We start from the raw sequence: 24,301 nt of genomic DNA, 5'->3' as shown, positions 1-24,301 counted from the left end.
CTATCCATACAATAAATAACATGCCTATATATATCTGCTCCACATAGCTGCAACTCACTTAGGTGCTTCTAACGATTGTCCTACCAAACCTTGAAGATGGAGGCAGGACATTCTGAGTGCAAAACACTATTCACCAGACCCTTCCCACTGCAGGAATCAGTGAGCGAGTATCAGGATATTTAGGTAAGTTGTTCCCTGCAAACCATTTCACAATAGAGCTGGAATATCTGAATTAAATCCAGAATACCTGAATCTAAATCCAATTACTGGTTCATTTTAATGCAGCTACTCCTGAAAAGCTGTATGGGGAAGTCTTGTCTTCAAACAGCAGTTTACACAGCAGTGTAACGCCTCAGACCTCACCGTAAGAGGGAGCTACAGCTCATTTAAGCGATACCTTGCATAACCACTTGGGCTCTAATGAAAATCTAGTATTTTATTTCATTATAAACACAACCAACAGGGTGCAAGGTGAAAGGTTTTAGTCAGTGCCTGTCACTGTGACCAGAACCCCCAATTGTTGAAAGCTCACTGATCTATCTGAAGTACTGCCAGATATTATGGGCAGGGCCGTGGTACTCCTGGCTTCCTATCAAACACTGAATATGGAATAGTGAGACAGGTCCTGCCTTGCCTCGCCATCCTGAACGTAAAACAAAATACAGAACAGTCATTCAACTTCTGCATTTATCATTTCTTCCCCTCCCTTCTGTGAAAAATCGTGCTGTGAATAATTAATAACGCTCATGCATGCGAATCTGAGTAGTATGAAGCATACCAGTATGAATCCTGATGACCTTTTCCATGTTTAAATAGCCTTTATGAATATATTGCCATTGACTTTAAATGCTTATGTAAAATCTGAGCAAAAGAGTAGGTTGGGATTTAGTGCTCACATGATATTTCCTGAGGATAAATTCTTCTCCTGGCAAGTAACTAAATAAACTTGAGCCTGTTGATGGTTTGATTGCTAAAATAGCATCATAAATATTGTCCCAAGAAAGACTCATTGAAACTACTGCTTAGCCTCAGGTTTTTTTGCCTTCCAGAAATATTTGGGATCTCTTTATTTAAAAAAGCGCATATATTATTTACAAAATACAACAATATAAGTGAAGCAGGTGAAAATAGAGATTGGCTAAATCCTAAAAACAAAGCAGAGACAAAGCTGGTTAGGGTCACATCTCACAGAACAGAGTAATACTGTGACTGTTCTCCCAGATCTCAAGCAGAAAAGACACTTTAGAAAAAGCAAATAGGCAACATGTTCAAGATGTATCTAACCAATCAGGCTGTCCTAAATGCTGTGTTGTTTAAGCCTAAACCAAATCCTTTCCATGGAATTATGGGATGTGAGATAGGAGAATTCCATGTATGTAAATTATCTATATATCAATATATGTAAAGATATTCTATACATATTTGTATATAGATACCGATCTACGGAAACGAGTTTACAGACGTTTATTAAAGTAAGCTTAATACTTGACATCTGAGTTCAAGTCTCCATAAAATGACTCAGTTAATTTTAATGCAGAATATGTCCCTTGGGGGTCATAAACAGGTATTTACCTCTGCTGCGTATCCATAGGTACATTTATCATTCAGAGAGCCCATGTGCATCCTCCCTTGCAGCAAAAATATCTAAGACCCTAAGACGAAATTAAACTATTCTGAAAGGAATCTGGAGACGTAAATGAAGTAAAAGCAAAGTAAAAGTTGGCTTGCCAGTGAGTGTAGGTGCTAATTGAAAGAATGAATCATTAGTTTTGGTTTTCAGGTTAAGCCATTAAATATCAATTTCATTGTTTAACAAATTCACAGCTAGAACATGCAGAAAGTCTGAGCAGTCTCTTGAAGAAATGAATAGTTGTATCCTTTTTCTGGGAAAGACAACTGAGGAATGCTACACATCAGCAAAGTACTTTAATACTAAGTATTTAATATACAAGGATGGCATTCACGTTGTTGATTTGTGTAATCGTAAACAACAGTACAAAGGAAGGTCTCTTAAAAAAGAATCAAGTCAGATCACAGTTTATCAGACTACTAAACAGTGGGGACTGTGGTTTTTATTCTGGTTTTAAGAAAACTTCTTCATGAAGTGCAGTTTCAGGTATGCGATGGTAAGGAATATTATGGTCATGCAGGCGAGAGCCAGGTGGTTCTGCCACAGGCCCCAGCTACTTGCATCAATGCCTTGATTTTTCAGATATTCCTCTCCAAAACACCACCTATGGGAAATACACACACATTTGTAAACTTCGTCAGTTTGAAGTACCCAAGAAGAACCCTAGAAGTTGCAATGTGGTTTTATGTCTATAGCAGGCCAGGCAAACACCAGCTACATGTTGCTATTTCACTTTCTATTTGCAAATTTGTTTTTCTTCTAGCTACAATGATTTCCTGTAGGAAGCTGAAACGGATTTTGTGAGGCTGCAGTGTGTGTGTGTGTGTTTCAGGAAAACACAGTTTAAAGTGAGAAGCACACCACCAGATCTTTCTAGTGTTATCAATGCTAATTATAAGAAGAATATTCTCTGCAGACAAAATGCAAAAAAAAAAAAAAAAAAAAAAAAAAAAAAACAAACCAGTGAAAATTTCATTTTCCACATAAACCCTCAGGGATTCTGCTGGTCATTAGTGAGTATCTCACAGACTAACGCTCTAAGACTCTGTAAGTTACCAGTGGTGGGATTCATTTTAATGTACCAGAATACTTACCGCTGGCTCATCTGTGGATAGTTATTGTTGCTGATTAAATTTGTGTTGTTGATGTTGCTGCAAAAGTTCAGACCAGTCAATTCATTGATCTGTAAAGCCTTTTAAAAGAAAAGAAACAATGACTATTGAAATTAGTACATAATGATACTTTAACAACATGAGATATAATTCAATTGCCAGGCTTCAACACCTCCCTCAGGCTAGACTATTTCTGTACAGGCATATCAAAGCCCAGATTCCTTTGCAAAACATAACCCTGCCTCAAATTATCAAGAATTAGGAGAAAAATTTTAGCTTAACAAGTTTTTGTTTTACTGACGGAACAGAGAAGAATTGGGTTTTTGGGTTAACATTGTTCTTTACTCTGTACTGTTTTTGTCCAGCTGCATTCTATGGATGTAGTAGTTTAGTGTCTCTCTCATGTGAGGTGTTTCCAAAATGGGTGTTTGGTGTTAATAGAAATGAGTTCTAAACAGCAGTGGGTGCTGGTTTATGAGAAGCCTTTCTTCTTGTTTCAAGACACTGCCCTATGTTCTGAGGTTGCTGTATTTAACTAGCTTGCTCTTTGCTCATTAGCCCATAAAGTTTGAGGTTTTCTTTACCATGAATAAAGACATTCCTTTCTAACAAAGCTTTTCCAAATCTGTGCCCAGGTAAATACAGCACTTACTGTCATTCCATATCGAGGGATGCTGAAGTATTTGAGCCACGAGAGCCAAGACAGGATGCTTCTGAGGTTGACCAGCAACCCAGAGAAAATCTAGATACAAGGATTACAAAAAAGCCATAACAACAACAACATGTTACACATTACATACTGTTATCTGGTGTTCTTCTCTAGCTCTTAACTCTGTTTTGTCAGATCAAAAACAATGGGAAGGCATTTCTAGAGGAAAAAGCTCTTCCAGTGGAAGAACAGGGGAAAGGGTAGGAATCATTTCTGCTACCCAGCTTTGGGCCATAACCCTATGTGGTCCTTCTCCTGAAATGCTTAATGGGGAATGCTTTCACATATGCACCAAATCCAGATGCTTTCCATCTGTGGGCCACACATGGGTTCAATTGAACTGTCTGCTGTGACTCAGGTATAGCAAGGAGCTGCTGAATTTGTGCACTTGGTTTTGCTTGTGTGCCTTGAGTCTGAGGCAATGTGGGTCTCAGCCCTTGGTTCAGCATTGCCCCATTGTTTGTGAGGCCTGTCTTCTAACTGTACCTGTTTGTGTGTTGTCTGGTTCTAACAAGACTGATGGTCAGCTCCGCAGCTGAGGAGAGCAACTGCCTGAGAGAGAGCAGGGTCATGTCCTCAGCCAGCCAAATTTGCCTTTGGCAAAGCTAAAGGAGAGTAAGCAAAATGCAGCTCTGGGCTGCTTTGCTGTTCTTCAGGCAGTATGCTGGCTGCCAGAACCACAGAGAAGAGTGCAGAGGAACCACTCTCACTCCCCCTCACACCCAATCCCTACAGTTCTTGTTAATTAAAAGGACAAATCAGAATACCTAACACTACAGTCTCCAAATATTCAAATCTGAAAAGTATTTGACGTGCTTCACCCCATGGTCTTTTTGCAGAATTCAGCTGAACTCTGTTCTGACAGGATAGCTAGATGTCGGAATGCAGTCTAGAATACTGAATAATGCTACTCACAGTCATAAAAACAAATGTGATCGTCATGAGCAGGTTTGCTACAGCGTCCACGCTCTCTCCTGCTGCAATAGCTAGTGCCATAGAAGTGGCTGTGTAGGACACCATCATGAGGGTAAACAACATTGTAAAGAAAGCTTCTACTGTTGGTTTCAAACCTTAAAGATCAGAACAAGAATGGTTTCAGTATAATCCTGCCAAAAGCTCTACCACAACCCGAATACTCTTCTGGCTTAGGTAGTATGTCCTGCCTACAGAATGCATGTTGTCTAACATGCCCTGTCAACAGAGGACAGGATGAGTAAGTAGTATGTCTGCAACTGCAGTAGCACTGGAGATAGCAGAATGGGTAGAAATTACAGTACTGTACTCCACACAGTCTGACTAAGGCAAAGCCTTTACTGCGGCTTCAAGTTGTCTATCAAAGGAGGAATTTCTAGTGTACTTCCATGAGCAGCAGCTGTATAACACTTCATTTGTTTCCAGCAGAAAGCTTTCCTAACAGACCCAGTGGCTTTTGGGCGGTTATAGTTTTGATAGCAAAGTCTGCTCGCTAACCAGAAGGCATTTCACCAGAAACAAGCTAGTATTAAATCACACAATATTAACTTAAAACAATGTTTTTTCCTTGATAGGTGTTCTTGCAAGGATGTAAAAAGTATCTTGCAAAAGTCACTGGAAACTAAGATGATCATAAATGAAAAGAGTAAACCAAACCTATGTAGTAATGGCACACTTCCTTCTAGAGGCAGCAGAGATAAGACATGTCATAGATTCAGACATGAAAGCTTAAACCTTTGAAAGTGTGTCTTTTCTGTAAATCGCATGTTATGATGAAAGCAAGCAAAGTAACCACTGCCATGCTTGTATAGTACTTTGGCCTATCTAAATATACATGTATACATGCACATATATAAAATGCTAATGCCTCATTGATTTATTGTCTGTGGGAGACTATACTTGCCTAACATGAAGTAAATTATACAGGAGAAGATGATGCTTGGTATAGTCCTCATAGGTATTAAATCAGCCATTAGTTTTGAGATGAAGTATGCAGATATTCTGTAGTATCCACTGATATATTCATGTCTGGAACAAACATACAGCATATTACAAATTTCATCACTAAGAAATAGCAAGACTTATTCTAACCCAAAGTGGAAAAAAATCAGTTGCTTTATGGTTGGACTGTAATGCAAACGACCAGTAAGCCACATACTATAGCCATGATGCCCTTTTCCTATGCAAATGAATATGGATACTTGTGCACATAATTTTTAGTAAACATATGTGTCATGTTTTCGAAACAGAGAGAGTACAGCTTAAAAAATTTTCCTTTTCTGTACAGTGTAATCTGCATAGCTTGCAAGATTCCAATTAGATAATATTTACTGCCCTCACTAGCTAATCACAAACTTACTTATCAATACCTACATGGAGTATTCAGGGATTTTTTGCCACATATATTAATAATTTTAAACTCTGAGCTGTCTGCAATGATAAGTACTGTTTGGGGGATTTGCAGGTAACTCACTAGTAGGCTAAAAGAGTACATTTGCAATGAGCACTAACAATGGATTCGTTTGAAAACTGCACTAGGTGTACTTAAAGTGACAACTGGCTACAGCAGGGCAAACAAACAAGCTCTCTAGAGTAGTCCCTGATAACATTTTTGTATGTTTTACTTACATAAATATCTTTTTCTCCACAACAAAGAGTTCAATAGCTGAGATGCTGCTGAAACACTGGTTGGTTGTCAGAAAGAACATTGCACCCACTCTACAAAAAGCAAACCAGCAAGCTGTTATTAAAGATGTGATGTAAGTGTAGTGTTCTGCTGCATTGTATGTAAATCCAGCTGTAGTGCCTGGAGCTCAGCAGTATGTGACTTCCCACCCTGAATTCCGTGGGAAAAGGCACATTAAAAATTCTCAGTCTGTGAGGCATTTGTCAGATGAAAACTGTGAGGAACTGAGTAAGCAATGTGAGAAGTTGTTTTCACCTTTTCCACTAAAATTTAAGGCTTTCGTATCCAATTTAAAACTGGGCAATTTTAAAGTAAACGCTATGGAGTGTCCCAAGACTAAGAACCCAAAGCTTTCTTTAGTTACAAATCCATTTTTCAGATCATGTACATACAGCTGTCAAAATCATACACAGACCAGAATAATTGCAGAATCTGGCTTTAGATGGACCCTCTGACTTGTTGCCAGTTAACTCAAGTGCATATACAGAAGTAGTTGCAAGAGCAAAGTTTTAATTACCCAGGTTATGTAGCTAAATCTATATACTTGAATCTTTAATCTTTTTATCTTGGGGAAATCTTTGCAGAAAAGAATTTAAATTCTGCCATGCTGAATTAAGCCTTTTTAATATGATGTCTGCTGTTCAGTGTTTTCAGCAATCTGACTGGCACTGAAAAATGTCAACCTACAGAAGTAGCATTACTCACTTCATTTGGGCTGCTTGTCCAGGTTACAGCATGGCAGGACAGGGCAGAACTGCATCTCTCTGTCAGTTCTGCAGGGACCTTCCTAGAGGCAGAAGGGCATCCTCACTTTGAAGTCACTAATGTAGGCTTGGCCTTAGCTACTGGTGTGAAGGGAAGCATTTGCGTTAGAGAGGTAAATATAGTTCATAAAGAGCTCACGGGTTCCTTCTCATCCTCCAAGCTATTTGTTATCCTATCAATCACAGTGATGAGGGATTCAAATTTTTGAATATCCATTACCTAAACTGACTAACCTGTTCTGTAGTCCAGTAGAGTCCTCTTTGAGTCCAAAGAAAATAGCACCTATAACCAGGCCAAGGAAAGCCGTAACACACAGCTAAACGTAAATAGAAGACAAGTATTAGTCTCATTGCTTTCAGTGCTTCAGTAGTTTGAAATACATAGTGGGTGAGTGTGGCTAGCATCAGCTATGGGAGGAGGATGATAGCAGAGGCTTGGTGGGGCAGGTTAGAAATAGATAATAGCACCTTTCCTTTGAGGAACCCCTCATCACATCTGGGGAACATCAGCCATGCTCTTTCCCACCACCACTGTTTCAGCCATTCTTGGATGTCATGATTAAGTTAATCGGTGATGTACTGCTACACCACTCCTCTCTCCCTGCTTATCCTCTCCATCATTCATCCTCCTTGGGACAGTCAGTGACTCCCCATCTGTTTTCAGTGATAAGGATTGCTTCAGCTCAAGGGCTGACTGTGGCTCCAGTAAAGAGCTTCTGCAGGGGTTTCTCTGGAGCCATCTCAATGCTACTTTGATCTTGGCAAACAATAACTGAAAGAAGCCTTTCCTGACTGCTGGGTTGGGGATGACAGTTTATTTACATGCTTCACAGTGTGTAACTGCAAGGCTCTATCACATATCTTATTCATGGGATTGTTTTTAACATGAGCAAGATACCACGATCAGGCTATAAGTGTCCTGGTATTCGCAGTCTGGCGCACCATTTAAATAGCAAAGACACCAGCTGCCTCAAGGATGTCATTGAAAAGACGGAAGTGTGTACATCACACTAAATGCAAATGACAAAAATCTCAGCAAGACTGACAGAATCAGGCAGTTCTGACATTTTTAAGCCCAAGCAATGCATGAGTCTTAACACTATAAAGCATTTGATCCATGGTACCCTATGGCTAAGATCCTGCCGAAAGGAGCAAATGTCAGGGATTATTTGGCTCCTAAACCAATTGCAGTGGAAAGCAGGGATCATATCAAGACCAATTTGGAGCAGATTATTGAAAGAAGGCTTAATGAGCCATGTTCTCTTAAAAGAATTCTTGTAAAATCCATCCCTAATGAGGGAGGGGAGATAAAAGAGATCGTGAGAAACAAGTCAGGACCATTAACCCTGGAGCATTATGAGATCCTTGAGAATCTAATTCTTGTCACAATGTCAAGCTTTTACAATGCAATTTGTAAGGATCTTCATAGTATCAACATACAGGCACACACACATACTTAAAGCCTTTTAACCTCAGGCATTCTGGGCTCATTTCTTCTCCACATTGGATGTTTGTTCACTCATTGTATAAATCATGGTGAAGATAATTTATATCCCTGGCTTGGGATCAATTTTTCTGTTGGCTGTTCTAGAATTGTGAATTTAGATGGTGCTGGGACTACAGAGTTTGGCCCATGAATTAGGGGATTCCTGGTGATTAGTCATTCTGCAGCCAGGCATTCTTTGTTTTTGAAGGCAATGTGCAGCTTTCAAGAAATCAACATTTTCGGTGTTGGTTCTTCTGAAAAGCACTAAGAGGGCCAGTCATTTAGAACACACTCGCCTTCACTGGCAGGTGTTAGTCTCTACTGAAGTCTTCATCATGTCTTCTCCAAAAGACATCATTGCCATTAGGAACAGTGAAATGACCAAATGACACACACATTCTGAGACTGTGAAAATACTTTTACATTCGAGCAAACTGCAGCACTTCATTGTGTGCTGAAGTTCAGTTAGGTATCCAAGTGTAGTCTGTTAACTTTCCCTGGCAGGGAAGAAAATCTGAGGCCAAACCCCACAGTGCCACGCCTGAAGTAGAGTCTGAAGAATGTTCTTGAGTTAATGTGTGAAACTACTTGGGAGATACCCTGTTCCTGGTGGAGAGCAGCAGAATACCCTGCTGGACAAGATCTTGCCTCCCAGCCTTTCAGTAGTCCAAAACAGATTACTGAACAGTCCCTCATGCTGCTCATTTGGAAGCATTTAGGACATCTTCTAGTGAATCAGATTTCCAGACCTTGAAAACTCTTCTTTCAGATGCTTAAAATATCAAGAGTCAAAACTGTCCCAGTGAATTATCTAACACAGGAGTGGAATAAATGCAATGTGTATCAATCACAAAAGGATATATACAAATAGTGTTACCTGAGCTATGGAAGCTTGAGGGTTTCCTACCAGGTTTTTAAATGTGCGCTTGGACACCCATTTCAGCTGATGAAGGAAGGAATTGGCATATGTGATTCGCTGGAAAACTGCTTTTGTTTTATTTTTATTTCCCGAAGAAATACTCTCTAATACAGCTTTTGTTTCTTGGTAGTAGGCAGAGTTGAAGTATTCTTCTGCTAACTTCTCAGCCAAGGTTTTACCATATCCAGTGTGTTCTTCAGTGCTCTCTGCTGAAAAAAAAATTGAAAGAAATACAACTGTTTCTGTAAGGGATGGGAAGGTTGGTTGGGAGCTCAGCCAGGAGAGTTACGTTGGGGTGGGAGAGTTACTAATGAAGCAGGATTAATGTGTACATTTAGTTTCAGTGTTTCATTGCACTCAGTCTCATAGCATACAAGTCAGAAGAGTCAGCATAAACAAGACCAAACCTCTATGTTTGTCAGTGCAACCTGTCCCGCAGCAGACTACTGTAGGTAAACCCTTGTCACCAACGAAGTTTCAAACTGGCAACAGTCTGACTTTTCATCAAGAAGTGATTTCCCACCCCCCTTGGGTTTCTGTAAGTGATCTGTTTTGCAGATCTGATGAGACAATCCTACACCTCCCAGACTTTTAGATCCAGGTAATCCTGCATGTGTCTGCTTCAGTAAAACCTTTGAGTCTATCAAGTCTCCAAGAAATTTTAGCTGGACTCCTTTTAATCTCAACTGTAGTACAGTGTGTGCTTTTCCAATGACAAATACAATGTGTTGGCAGCTACAACATTAGTCAGACCCTGAACACAGACAGCATTTTTGTAAAATGTTGCTTCTTTGGTAAAGATATAGTGAAAATCTGTGTTTGGGCACAGAGCATATTCATTACTTCATACTACATTTCCCTTTTCATTCATGTGAAAGGAGTGTGCTGTTAATGAGTAGCAACAGATGACAGGATGAAAAAACATGCTATTGAACATAGGTGATCATTTCTGCCTTACCACAACTTCAGAGCAGCATCAGAACCCTGGTCCCCTATCTCTTCCCTCCTTTCCCACCCTACTCTGAGGAAGGAAAACAGTAATTTCATAACAGATAGACTATTCCATTAGGTAAAAAATACAGGCCAGAACCACATCAAATTATGTCCCTAACTGTAACAACTCTCTTGGTTTACCATCTCTCCTGCAGGACTCCAGTTCATTTGCCTCGAAGGTGAAAGGTCTTTATCCATGTTGAGAAGTAACAAAATAGTTTATTTTCCCATGTATTGTACCTTCAACGCAGAAAGATATTCTTTCACCTTTAACATCTTGTTATTTGAGTGTGACACAAAAGTATGCAGATCACTGTATACGTATGAAGAAATGGATAGCAATGATAAATTACGAAATATCTGTTTATGAAAGGCAAACTATTCTCACACAAGACAGGAATATTTTATGTAGTAGGACTGTATGTGAATTTGGTACTTATTTCAGGTTATGCTAATTATTTTTCATGCATAAACAAAAAGGATTTAAGAGTACTATGGGGGGGTTTCCTACAAAGCACCATGGATCATCAGTATGTGATACTATCATGCATACAAACAATCATACACTTGTACAATATGGTTACTGGTTGACACCTGCAAGTGATTTCTTCTGACAAAATACATATGACAACAGTTTCATTCAGCTCTCTGTTTCATACCTGTGGCAGTTTCATTGATCTTGCTCAGTGCCACTGCAGTGAAGTCTCCATTAATGATGTCCATTAAAAAGTCAGCGGGGTTGTTGTATGGCTCACACTCATAGCCTGTGGTAACAGCATTACAAGCTTTAAGTGGTGGTTGTGTGACCGGCAGAAGGTTGTGCATAGCTATCATAGAATCATAGAATGCTTTGGGTTGGAAGGACTTTAAAGCTCATCCAGTTCCAACCCCCCGCCATGAGCAACAACACCTTCTACTAGACCAGGTTGCTCCAAGCCCTATCCAACCTGGCCTTGAACACTGCCAGCGATGGGGAGGCCACAACTGCCTTGGGCAACCTGCGCCAGTATCTCACCAGCCTCACAGTGAAGAATTTCTTCCCACTATCTAATCTAAATCTACCCTCTTTCAGTTTAAACCCATTACTCCTTGTCCTATCACTACTTGCTCTTATCAAAAGTTACTCTCCAGATTTCTTGTATGCTCCCTTCAGGTATTGGAAAGCTGCTGTAAGGTCTCCCCTGAGCCTTCTATTCTACAGGCTCAAGAAGACTAACTCTCTCCTCCTGTTTTCATAGGAGAGGTGCTCCAGCCATTGGCGCATCATCATGGCCCTCCTCTGGAGTCACTCCAGCAGGTCCATGTCCTTCATATGTTGGATTCCCCAGAGCTGGATGCAGTACTGCAGGTAGGGTCTCATGGGAGCAGAGTAGGGAGGCAGGATCACCTCCCTCAACCTGCTGGTCACACTCCTTTTGATGTAGCCCAGCATATGGTTGGCATTCTGGGCTGCAAGCGCAGATTGACATTTCGCAGGCACATTATTGTGCCCGTTGAGCAGCCTGTACTGTAAGCACTGCAGGCTTCAAAAGGTCTGTGCTTATCCAAGAGATGAATGGCACTACTGGACAGCTCTACCAGTGAAAGGAAGGTGATAGCTGGCAATGTGCCCTTCTCAGCTCTAGCTTGGGCTTTGTCTAATTAAGATAAGCCAAGGAACAGCTGATTAGAGGTCAGGCCTATCATCCAAAAGCACATACAGGTCCAGAGGAGAAACAAGAGAAACGCTTAGCCTGTTAAAATTGCTGCTTGCTAATACACAGTGTTCAATTCTGATCAAGTGCTGTTGGCATTTCATTCAGGTTAGTGCAAACTAAAGATGCTGCTGCAGTTGGCCCTGCTGTTAGTTATGCTCACCAATAGACTGGAAGTACTCCATGGCATGCTGAGTGGGGCCATGGTACAGCACCCTCCCTGCAGCCAGCAGCGTCAGGTTGTCAAACAGTCGGAATATGGAGTACCGAGGCTGGTGGATGGAGAAGATTATTGTTTTACCCTGTTTTGCCATCCTGAATGGGAAGAACAAAAAGAGATGTTAGCTTTGCAAGTTGATTCAGCCCTTAGATAAGAGAATTTGCAAGTTTAGTTTAGCCACAGTTAAATTTGTTTAACTCGGTGGGCTGGCGGGGGGAGAAGCAAATAAAAAAAAGAAAGTATTTGGGTAATATTTGTAGTGTCTCTGTGAGAAAAGAAGGCTCCCTCTCACTGGGAATGTTGTTGGAGGGGAAGATTTTGATGCAAACAGAAAGCTCTGCAAAGAGGCATTTGAGTCCTGTTTGCTTGTAGTAAATGCAAAACCATGTAAAATTTGCAAACGAAAAATGTGTTGTGCTTGTTTTCCCAAAGATAGGTTTTTGCTGATGGCAAAACAGCCAGCTGTGCTCTAACTACTGTCCATATTAAAACTGATCACTTTACCAGACAACAGGCATTTTAATCACTTTTCTGGCTCAGACAGACATGAAAAAGGAAGCTGACTGTGGCAGCTATTATAGACGAATTTAGTCCTGGCATGCACATGCTTTGTGCAAGGTGTTTTGTGTACTGCTGCGAGCAGCTGCTTTGGAGTGAGAGAAATCATACATCCTTTTTCCTAAATCTTTTTGCAGCCTTGGCTCACTCATAAATAGTTACATTTCTGATCCTTGTTTGCCTATTCTAACTGTGATTTAAGTCAAATACAACCGAAATGTAACAGAGTGAGTGGTGAAAACAGGAAGTTGTTTCCAAGGCCATCACCTTTTCAGTAGCAGTAGAACAACATTAGCAGTGCTGGCATCAAGTCCTGTAGTTGGCTCATCCAAAAATAAGATGTCAGGATCTATGATGAGCTCCATCCCAATACTGGTCCTTTTGCGCTCTCCTCCAGACACCCCGCGAGTGAACTGGGTGCCAACCTGCCACAGAACAAGAAACTTGTCTCATTTGGCCTGAGAACGAATACTTGAGTGAACAGCATCCCACTGACATGGCCACATTTGGGAAGAGTTGTAAGAAGTTTTGACCCTACTCTCAGTGCAGATGTAGATGTTACCTCACACAGGCCAGTTCTCAACATTAGTATTACTTGAGGTGTTCTCTTTTTTTTCTCAAGTGACAGACTACCTTTCCCTTCCCCTCAATGTGAGAGTATATGTCAGTCAGTATTACAGCGGTGTCTATACAGATCACCATACAGATATGTTATTGTATTACTGAAATAGTCTGTTTAATTTTACTCTTTTTTTATCTGCCAAGCTGAACTATTTAGTTAATTAAAGGAATCAATATCTAGGGAGACCTTAGAGCAGCCTTCCAATATCTAAAGGGGGCCTACAAGGAACCTGGAGAGTGACTTTTTACAGGAGCAGATAGTGATAGGACAAGGGGCAATGGCTTTAAACTGAAAGAGGGGCGATTTAGATTAGACATGAGGAAGAAATTCTTTACTGCGAGGGTGGTGAGACACTGGCACAGGATACCCAGAGAAGCTGTGGTTGCCCCATCCCTGGCAATGTTCAAGGCCAGGTTGGATGGGGCTTTGAGCAACCTGGTCTAGTCTGAGGTGTCCCTACCCATGACATCGGGGTTGGAACTGGATGAGCTTTAAGGTCCCTTCTAATCCAAACCATTCTATGATTCTATGATTTGTTCATGATTTAAGCACCATACTCACACACCTTACCTTGGAATCTGCCACTTTACTCAAACCCAGTTCATTGATGATCTGATTCACTCGTTCATTTTTTTCACATTCCTTCACTGACTTTGGCAAACGGAGTGCTGCTGAGAACTTCAAATTTTCTCTTACAGTCAAGGTTCCCATCACCACATCATCCTTCATTTAAAAAAACCAAAACAAAACAAAGCAAATTTAGCTACTTAGTGATCATTTAGCAATTGCTCTTTTTTTCCTCTGAAAACTGCATCTACCTGTGTTTTGTGTTGTCCCTGCATGCTAAGGGATGGTAACAACTGCCAGAACATGCAGTAAGGTGCATCTTCAATGTCTGTGTCATAGTGGAGAGTTGATTTCATGCACATAATTGTATTTGCCTTTATTTATAAAACAACGCAGTACAGGAACATCCTCCATCATGCATGATACCAAAATGCATAAATAACGACGTATTCAAAACTATCCCTCACCTCTTCTTACCTTAGTCAGAGTTTTGGAGGCGTTAAGTGAGATACTGAAAGGCTAAAGGGACCTAAGGAAAGAGAGGCTGGCTCCACAGGGGGTAGGGTGAAGGTTTTCCAAGCTTGTTTCAGCAAAGGAGGAAGGAGGATAGGTTTTTTCAGTATTAGCTGCTTGTCTCTTGCAAAAGGGATCTGTGAGCTGTAGACAGTTCAGAGAGTTATGTGTGCTTTGAGGGGTTTTCATAGATGTATGAAATATGTTGATAAACTGCAAGCATGCTGCTAAGCACCGTTAGTGGAGAGGGGAAGAAATTAAGAGATACAGTTTTCCTTCTTTTGTCCTTCACATGACTTTCTCCCCAGCCCAACCTAGCAGAACGAAGCTGTTCTTAAAGTGAGACCCAGTGACATTGTCCCTGGGCATGCAGAAGTACAAGCTGTAGACTACTAGAAAGCATCATACTTAGAAAATACTCCACGCATATTTTTAGCCTATGGCTGTTCCCCCACATGGAGAGCAAGAAGAGATCCAAACAGCCTGCTCTTGTTGACTTAGAGCATTAAGGAAAGAGACTCAAACACAAAGCAAAGTATCTTTTCCTGTGAGGGTGGATGTGTGAAGAAGAGCTGATACCGCACCAGGCTTGATTCTTGGTTCAATGCAATATGCTTGGAACACAGCAGCAACTTCTTACAACTGCAGTCAGAAGAGGACAGTAAAATCTGTAGAGTGATAAAAAATACTTACCTGTACTACGTATCCAGAGGTACATTTAAAGTTGGCAGGCTGAGGAGCTCCGTTGATCAAAATGTCTCCAGAAAGCCCCTCAGGATTCTTCCTTGCAGCCAGAATGTCGAGCAGACTAGAAGAAAAGTTGGTTACTTCGTTGGGTGAGTATGCAGGAGGTAAGCTCTCTGAACTGCAAACACAGGTCATGGAACACAAAGCTACATAAAAGCATCCAATGTTTTTTTTTTTTAGCTACTTAATAAAAAACCCAGCCACTTTCAAGGGCTGAGTTTCTCTTGTCCTGGTTTCCTAAGAAATGAGATCTGTGCAATTTCATAGTGCATTTGTGTCCATTTGTTCTATAGCATACCCAAGAATGATATGTAAGAATCGTGTCTCAGGAAAGTGTGGACGAAAATTGAATTACATCTGTGTCATGTAAGGTGATTGTCTTATTTGAACTCAGGTATTTCTCAGAAACCAGTGAGATATGCACAGACCTAAATAAAAACAAAATCTTTCCCTGAAAGTATTGTCCATTACTGCTAAATATGTGCAGAGTCATTTTCTCCTTGGTGTAATTTCTGAGTAGGGCAAAGAGGGAACTTACGAAGTTTTACCACTGCCAGTGGGTCCCAAAATTGCATTCAGTCCTGGTCTCATGATGCCACTGTAAGACAGAACAGATAGGTTTTATAAAATAGACGGGTGATTTTCTCTCTTGTGTCACCTGGTAGGCTAATGTAAATTACCTGTAGAACTACCTTCTGCATCCCATTAAGTTTGGAATTAATGAAGTTGCCTGATCACAAGTGATATTTATGATCTGTCAAACTCCACCTTTTTTCTTTTTTATTCCTAATTCAAGAGCTAATCCTCGTATAATGAAGACAACACAGAAATTGTGAGTAAAATGTAGCAAAACTGGTATGCCTGCTTTTCTTCCATGGATCTCTAGAAGTGAAGCTACCACTTGTTTTAACCCATTCAGTTCTAACAGTATTATTCTCTTTTCAGAGAGAATAGTGGCCCTAAAGACAGAATATATTAGGGATTTGTCTGTACTTACAGAAACTGCAGTTGATTGATAGTTCCTCTGTATCTGATTTTAAGTCACATGAAACTCAAAAGCCAGATAGAAAAGATCAAGTATCTGGGAAAAAAACCTTACAGAAATTATACAGTATACAGGAAAACAGCTGTCTTCTCTTTATCTTTTTGCTGGATGTTGTGTTTTAAGCCCAACCAGCAGCTAAGTACCACACATCCACTTGCTTACTCTCCTTGACCTGGTGTGATGGGGAGGAGAATTGATGCTATTTTACCTGACTAGCCCCTAAAAATGCATGCTCAACAAACTTGGGTGTACACAAGAATCACGTTGCACATACAAATACCTGCCTGCTTATTATGATACTGGGTTTATCTTGAACTGCACTCTGGTACTGGTTGTTAACAGTGATCTGAGTACTTGGCTGCAGACCTGGCCCAGTACAGCTGCTTGTTTTGCTCTTCCTGAGCATATTTGTTCCTTCCTGTAATTGTTGTCTTCAATTTGTCATTGTGGAAATTTACGGTTCCACAGGTTAAGAAGCATATAGATTACACACAAGTTATTTTACATTATATGTGATTTTAACACAAAATAACAATATGTAATAAAATAAATGCAGATGTTGCATTTTCTAAAAGAGAAAAGCATAATGTGTGTTTAACATCAGTCTTTTACAATAAGCCACAAAATTGGCCTTCTGTTCACATTATTGCAAATGACCAATGTCAATCAATTGAGTTACCATAACTTACGGCTCTTGGGGAAAGTAGGCAAGATTTTAAGAGCTCATGTTTAGAAAGTGTGGAAATTGCATGTGCAAAGAGTGGGACAGGCAGAGCTATACAAAAGGTTGAATATTTATGATAGAGATTGGGGTTAGGGAGCTGAAAGTCATGTGTGCCTTGGAATGGCATACTGTATGAGTACTTGCCACTTAGCTTAACTACTGAACTGTGAATGGGCAAACTTTAGGCACAGATTATTGAACAAAGGCCATAATAATGTGATTCCTTTACTGCAATAGTGCTCAATGTTGGGGATGGGAGAAAACTTCAAATCTCTTCGAAGTTAACCTAACCCTCATTTATATTACTGTATTAAACACTTCAAGTTAAAACCCCCAAAATTAACCTTCCCAAAGGCTACCTTAGCAAAGGAGATGCAAGCACTGGGGACGGGCTGTTGGTATCTCAGTTACACACCACAGCACAGTGGGAGACTTGCCAAGTAGTGTAAAACAACCACAGCTGGCTTGTGTGCCCCTATGCCGATTAGCAGTCAAGAAGGCAGTCCCTCCCGGGTGCCAGCAGTGTGAGCTCTCTATTGTACAGACTAGTACTATTGTACAAGTCTAATGACTGAGGACCACTGGAACCCACTGGGAAGCTTAAGCACAGTTGACAGCGAACACAAAGCAACCATACATGCACACATTTTTTCTAATCTTGATCAAATTCTGTATATTGTGCTTAGTGGCTCAGTGACTCAAGTAGACTCAACAGTCCAGACAGAAAAACAACATAAACATGCTCTAAAGAGATGTTTAAATACCTACTTGACATCTCTCAAAACTTCTTTATCAGCTGTTTTTTGATAACACAGGAACCCAGTCTTCATCTTCACGTGGTAGGAGATGTTGTGGAAAGTGAGTACGCTTCCTCCCCTAACAGCTAAATCTGCAGAGGGCTGCTTTCTGCTGGGGGTGCCATTTGTATTCAAGTCTGACATCTGAATAATTAAGTGTGGCTGGCCTTCTGCCATCCTTCCTCTAGAAATGAAAAAACAGGGAAGGAGAAGATCCTATTAGGTACAGAGAGGAAAGATGTGTCTGCTGGATCCAGTGTTCAGCACTGGACCTACTGTGAGACTTGTAGATGTCCATCTATGTCTCTTCCCTTCAGACATGAAGTTTGCGTACTGTGGGCTCAGACCTGGAGATTTCACAGAGCTGATGAGAAGCTGGGTCTGCCATATTGCTACACACCCCTGCAGTATTAGGGAGGTAGAAGAGTCTCCCTCCACCCTGATGGTCTGTTGTGACAGGTTGACCTTGATGCCCACCCAGCTGCCCTCTTGAGGTGAATCACTGCTCCACTGCGTGGAGCATCTCCTCCCTCTCCTTCTTCACTGGCCTTGGTATTTGCAGGGCTGTTTCTCCCACATTTTCTGACTCCTCTCTCACAGCTCCTGCACGGCATCTTTTACCCTTTCTTAAACAGGTTTTCAGAGAGGCACTACCCACATTGCTGACACACTTGGTTTTGGCCAGTGGTGGGTCTGCTGGTCCCAGCTGGAAGCAGCTGTGTCTAGCATGGAGCAATCCCAGGTCCTTTTGCACTGACACCAACCCCTCCTTCCTCTGCCCCAGGACCTCACTGAAGCAGCATCTGGCCACTGGTACGAACTACATCTATTCTCCTGGCACATGGAAGTAGATACCTCTCACAGCAGACACTAGCATGACATTATGCTCCTTCTGGAGGGCTGCCTCTGGCAGAGAGGACTGTACATAAACTGCATTCTTGTTGGAAACCACAAGTACAACAGGTGACTCACTGAAAACTTGCTCAAAATTATTGTGGTCCAAAATGACCTTCTGCCTGTCCACTTCATCTGCCTTCTTTCTAGTTTTGAATGTGCTTAATGTTTGCTTATTAGATACTCTTTTAAAGAAGTGGTTTGAAAGTGAAGATGCTCCTCCAACATCTAGCACCCTTGAGCAAAGGTAACAAAATCTAAAATAGTTTGGTTATTTTCTTAATCCAAATAATTTTGCCAACAGTATAGCAACATGGAAACTGACACCATTACCAAGTAACTCTCTTCCTTGGATTTGCTTTCCATTTAATAACTAGAAGGTAGTTGTGGAATAATTAAACATAGCTCACTTCCCCTGTCAGCCAGGCTCTTGCCTATGAGCCATCCACCTGCACTGCATGGGCACCCCCTTGTGCAGGCAGACCTTTGTCCCCTTTGTGCTTCCTAAGTGTTACAGGGCCATTTAGGTGGGAGGCAGGATCTGGTCTTTATATATCATGTTGACTCACCTGAGTCTAGCTATTCTAGCTGTCACTACAGGACATGTTATTAATGCAGTAGTTCATGAGAACAGAGGGGGAAGATGAGCAGCTAGGAGCTCTGGGACCATCAGTCCTGTACCCTAGATTGCAGCAAGGTAGAAGGCAAATTATGAGACTGTTTCAGAAACGTTGAATTAATATGAGAGCAGTTAATAGAATGAGACACAAAAAAAGCTGTTTAATCTAACACGATCATGTGATCGCATAAAAAACAAGCCCTTATTTTGTCAGTTTGCTAAGGTTGCCTGACAGACAGCTGAACTCTCCTTTGTGGCTATCAGCACAGTTAAACCCGTGGAAGCCCTACTTTCAGCAACAGGCCTATATGCATGTAAAGGCGGGTTCATCTGTCTCCTAGTGATGCTATCCCAAATCTAGCCCAAGGCTGCATTTCCTGTCAAAACTGCAGTCTTCTGTGCTGGTGAATATACAAGGTCTTACTTGTTTAGTAAGCAGTAATCCTGGCCCAATTTTCCTAGAATGAAAAGAAACCATGTTCGAAATATAGTTATAATGGGTCTAGCTCTAATTTTAGCTAAAATGGATTTTAAGTGAGTTGAACATCAATTAACTGTGCAACATTTAAAGACTGGAGGCCTGTTATTGATAAACTGCCTACACTGTTTTCTACTTGTGCTGGAGGAAACTTACCTATCTGTTAGGAGGGCAGTTATTTTTTTTAAAGTTATTTATCTAGTAATTTCTGGGCTAACCTGGCTGACATCAATCACCGGCATTTGAAAGGATGCTTTGCTAAAGCAGAGACGTGCATTCAGAACCACAGTAGGAACTTTCTGCTGGGAGTCTCACCACACACTGAGCAGATGTTTGCTAGTATGCCAAGCAAAGTACCAAACACTCAACATATGAGAACAGTATTTCACTTATCAGATTTTTTTCTCAGCTTAACGTTTCAGTATTGCTGATGTAAAATTATGAGCAAACGGGGGAAAGTGGAGTCTGACCTCTGGCATTATCAACAGAATAATTAAATTCTTCATTGTTTCATTTATTGGCTGTTTTTTTGGGTGTTTTTTGGTTTGTTTTTTTTTTTCACAGACCAGCAATAAAACCTAACTCAGAAAAGCTGTGTACAGAAATTGCAGAAATGCTCTTTAGAAAACAAACTTTTCATGTAGGAATGAAACAGTCAGTCTTCCAGACTGAATTTGACTGGCAGACAATAAGCATAGAATCAGAAGCTATTTTCATAAATACAGGATCACACAACTTTCACAGTCATTCTTAAGAACAGACAGTACTTGGAAGTTAAATTTAATTTACCGATTGAGCTATGACTAGATTGTACACACCCCTGCAAAGAACACTGCAGAGCCGAGATAAATAAATGAGTTACGGGAAGGATTAGACATATCCATAGCAGACAGTTTCTCAATGGCTATTTAATACAGCTGTTGACCAGACACCTCCAGTTCGGGAAGGTCTGAGGCCATCAATTACCCAAATCTCTCAGAGAAAAATAGTGGTTTTGATATTGTCTCTTGTGAAGGCATTGGTTACTGGCAGCTATAAGCAGAGGCTGGATTCATTCTAGCTAGACCTCTGATGTAAATCAGCATGGCTCCTCATGGCTGCAGTGAGCTTGTGTTGCTTGCATTGATAGGATGGGATGCTGTAGGTGGAACACATGGATTTGTGTGTGTGCTATTCTTCCTGATGGCTGCCTTTTCAGGCAAAGGTGCATTTGTGGGCATACACAATTTATCAGAGTTAAAGGAAAAAAAAATCTATTTCAGATGTTGGGTTAATACTAAAAATAACTTTACAATTCCAGAACTACTACAATTTATTACAGAAAGAAACTGAAGAATACTCATCCGCTTAAAACTGGAATGGTTGTTTCTCAGTTGCTCTATGAAATCTGTGCTAGCCATCTCTCTTCTCAAAGGAGCGTAACTAACTGTTGCAAGGACTCCATCACGGCAGCTCCATGGGATGACAAAATGACACAGTTCTGGACATGGTGGTGGGAAGAAGCCTTGGGAAGGCACACAGCCCAGCTTTTCCCTCTTATTGGGGCTGTCACCACAAGATCAGGGCAGCCTTGGCTTTGTGTGAGTAACTCATGGAAAACTCTGAGAGTGGAAATTTGGATCTTGGCTAACAGTGTACTGAGAGAAGATGAAGTGCTAACAGTGGAAATTATACCCGTGTGCTATGATTTGCTTTTCTTTTTTTGAAGACCTTTTTTTTGACTGCAGGTAAGTACTTGCAGTGAGATAAGCAGTTTGGTATTGTAGAAACCAGTCTTTCAATTTTTGATCTAGTGATAAACTTCACCACAGGAGTACATGGGCATGAGCCTTTACAGCTCATATAACTGTCAACTCTGCAGTAGCTCTTTAGGAAAGGATTTTTTAGAATATTGCTTTAGGTCTTGCTTAAAGAATTATTTGTTACATTTAATGTGACAAACAACCATGGAACATTTTAAGTCAGAGCATGTGCAGGACAAAGAAACAGGCATGATGACTGTTAATCAAATCAATTTCTTTGCAAACTAAACTTCTTTAAATGAAGCTTCCTAGCACTCATTGCCAATGTCATACAAATACCTACTTCAGATCAGAAATAAGCAGAAGATTCAATGACAACATATACTGTCTGTTGTATTCAGAAGTATTTGTTAATGTGTTTCATATCCTCATGATACCACCTCTGGGTATAATACATTATTTTTGCATTAGCTAAATATAAAAATCTATGAACTCTTTAGGAATTTTACAAATTTCACTTTTTTCCCCAAATGTTTTTATTGCCAGCATCAATTTCAGTTCAAAACTAATACAAAACCCTTTTCTTCAGAAACATTTAGTGTCATAATAATTTGTCAGGAGGCAAACTACTGGATCTTGAGATTTAACCTTTAATTAATGGCAAAATTAAATTGCTTTCTTTAAAAGTATCACAAAATCACTTTTTCCACTGTTGTGATACACAAAAAATGAAGGTCTCATACAGTCACTTCCCTGTGTATTCTTCTGAGATTTCTAAAGTACAAAGTGTCTTTTTTCCCTACAGACATGGGGACACTAAAACAAAACATCAAACAACAACAAAATATACTGCAAAGTTCCATTGACCTAAACAGACTTCAACCACAGCAATACCATGTCTGGGGTCTTTCAAGCAATTTCAGTGAACTATTTGTATGCCTTAAGATACGCTGTCTATATAGAAAGCTAAATAGCATTCATTCCTGCCAGTCTTCCGGCAAAGCTTTTGGCACCAGCAGGGTTTGTAGTTCAAATGGAGAAAACAATAGCATGGGAGTTGCAGTAAAATATGAATGTCAAAATTCAGAAGTGCATTTTAAAGGGTTTTTAATTGTTTGGGGTTGGTTGTGTTTTTTTTTTTTTTTGGTTTTTTTTTTTTTTTTTTTTTTTTTTTTGTTTTGTTTTGTTTTGTTTTTTAATCCAGGCAGTTATTCAAAGTACTTCTCTATAGAGAATAAGCACCGAAATTACTTTAGAAGGAAGAATCTTGGAGACATGGGCAACTTCCAGCAGAGTTTTCTAAAGGAAGTTGTCACAAACCCCTTAAAAAATAGCCTGTTTTCTTTTTTCTGAATACTTGAACTTGTCAGAGAAACCACAATTAAGTGAGCTATTGTTTCTCTTAGTTTTAACGGGTACAAAGTTTAGTCTTGCAACCTGCAAGCTGAAACAGTACCATGTACTACAGATGTGCTATTTAGGCTTTGGATACATATAAATTCACAGAGGTTGTAAGCATACCTTTATTTCCTGCTACTCACATGCACTTACAGGGGTGTAGACTGGCCAGAGAATGGATGTGGGCACACAAAGAGGACAGTACAGCCTAGTACTGCCAGCCCAGGACCATAGAGACCTCTTCTTCAGGAGCATGTGTAGGCAGTTAAAACCATTTGAGTAAAAAAGGATAATGCGATTCAGGCAATCTGTAAGTTAATTGCCAACCGATTTACTATGGATTTGTAACCTACCTTCTGTGAAAAGAGCCCTGTGTGTAAACTGGGGACTGAGTAAACAGCACTCTGTGTGTGCAAGCATTTGCACGTGTGTTATCTGCGGTGCATTAAGATGCATCGGCAAACTCCAAGTATGGGAGCACCTGCAAAATATTCTAACTTTTCACCTTTTCACTGGTTTTACTTTAAGCCTTGAGGCTTTTGTCTCCCATTTACAAAACATATTTTTATTAATTTCCCTTGAAAAGCCAGGAAAATGTAGCAAGGGTTTTTCTGTGTTTTCCTTGGCTGTTGGAGGGAAACAGCTGCTGAATCTAATTCCTTAGCAATGGCAGCATAAGCAATTCATGGATGAGCAAGCAAGTCACTACCCTGAATTAAATCTATCTGTCTCAATAAAAGGGCTGAACTGCTGCTACCAACTCACTTACCAACAGCAGGTCTGGGTCAGTGCTGCAGGGCTGCTGAGGAAGTGACAGAGACGGTGGAAAGGAAGCAGGAGGCAGAGATGAGAAGAGCGTGGTGTGTAGGAAGGCAGCCCCGTGGCTCGCTCAGCTTGCAGGGCAGGGCAATCCCACCCGTGTCATCACATCTGCTGCTAGGCGGCTGCGAGCCGTGAGCTGGCTTCCCTGCGCTCCGTTACCCAGGGCAGTCTCCACCCTCTCCCTGCACCACGGAGCTTCGTGGGGAGGGCAGGGCCAGACACAACTTTCACTTTTTTTTCTTTTATCTGAGCAAGTCTTTTAACTGCCCTGAGCCAACCGCATCAGTAGTGGTGACATCTGAATGAAGCACAGCATCTCCACTGCCACAGGCTTGCAGTGATGGCCATGTCTGGCAGAGTTGGCAGGGCATGATGAGTCACAGAATCACAGAATGGGCTGGGCTGGAAGGGACCTTAAAGTTCACCCAGTTCCAACCCCTCTGCCATGGACAGGGACACCTTGCACTAGCCCATGTTGCCCAAGACTCTGTCCATCCTGGCCTTGAACACTGCCAGGTATGGGGCACCCACAACTTCTCTGGGCAGCCTGTGCCAGTGATTCACTACCCTCACAGTAAAGAGCTTCTGA

At 40.9% G+C, this 24,301-nt stretch overlaps 1 protein-coding gene across 4 annotated transcripts; it reads right to left on the bottom strand.

Annotated features, from left to right (window-relative positions):
- Positions 1–1,390: 1,390 nt before the first annotated feature.
- On the bottom strand, positions 1,391–23,861 carry ABCG2 (ATP binding cassette subfamily G member 2 (JR blood group)). Of its 4 annotated transcripts, none has more exons than XM_065688767.1 (16): positions 23,660–23,861; positions 17,731–17,943; positions 15,732–15,791; positions 15,140–15,254; positions 13,937–14,089; positions 13,012–13,169; positions 12,130–12,281; positions 10,932–11,036; positions 9,238–9,488; positions 7,109–7,191; positions 6,053–6,142; positions 5,328–5,452; positions 4,367–4,521; positions 3,395–3,484; positions 2,725–2,822; positions 1,391–2,234 (listed from the first exon to the last, which is right to left on the bottom strand). In XM_065688767.1, exons 2-16 carry the CDS (start codon positions 17,934–17,936, stop codon positions 2,084–2,086), a joined length of 1,992 nt encoding a protein of 663 aa, XP_065544839.1. In that variant the 5' UTR covers positions 17,937–17,943; positions 23,660–23,861; the 3' UTR covers positions 1,391–2,083. The 4 variants fall into 4 exon arrangements, with proteins under 4 accessions (XP_065544839.1, XP_065544855.1, XP_065544847.1 ...); XM_065688783.1 differs by having other exon boundaries at positions 5,328–5,437; XM_065688775.1 differs by having other exon boundaries at positions 9,238–9,485.
- Positions 23,862–24,301: the final 440 nt, after the last annotated feature.

Source organism: Lathamus discolor, chromosome 1, assembly GCF_037157495.1.
Source record: "Lathamus discolor isolate bLatDis1 chromosome 1, bLatDis1.hap1, whole genome shotgun sequence".
NCBI lineage: Eukaryota > Metazoa > Chordata > Aves > Psittaciformes > Psittacidae > Lathamus > Lathamus discolor.
Note: the sequence above shows the minus strand (reverse complement) of the source record. Positions and strands in the feature narration are given on the sequence as shown.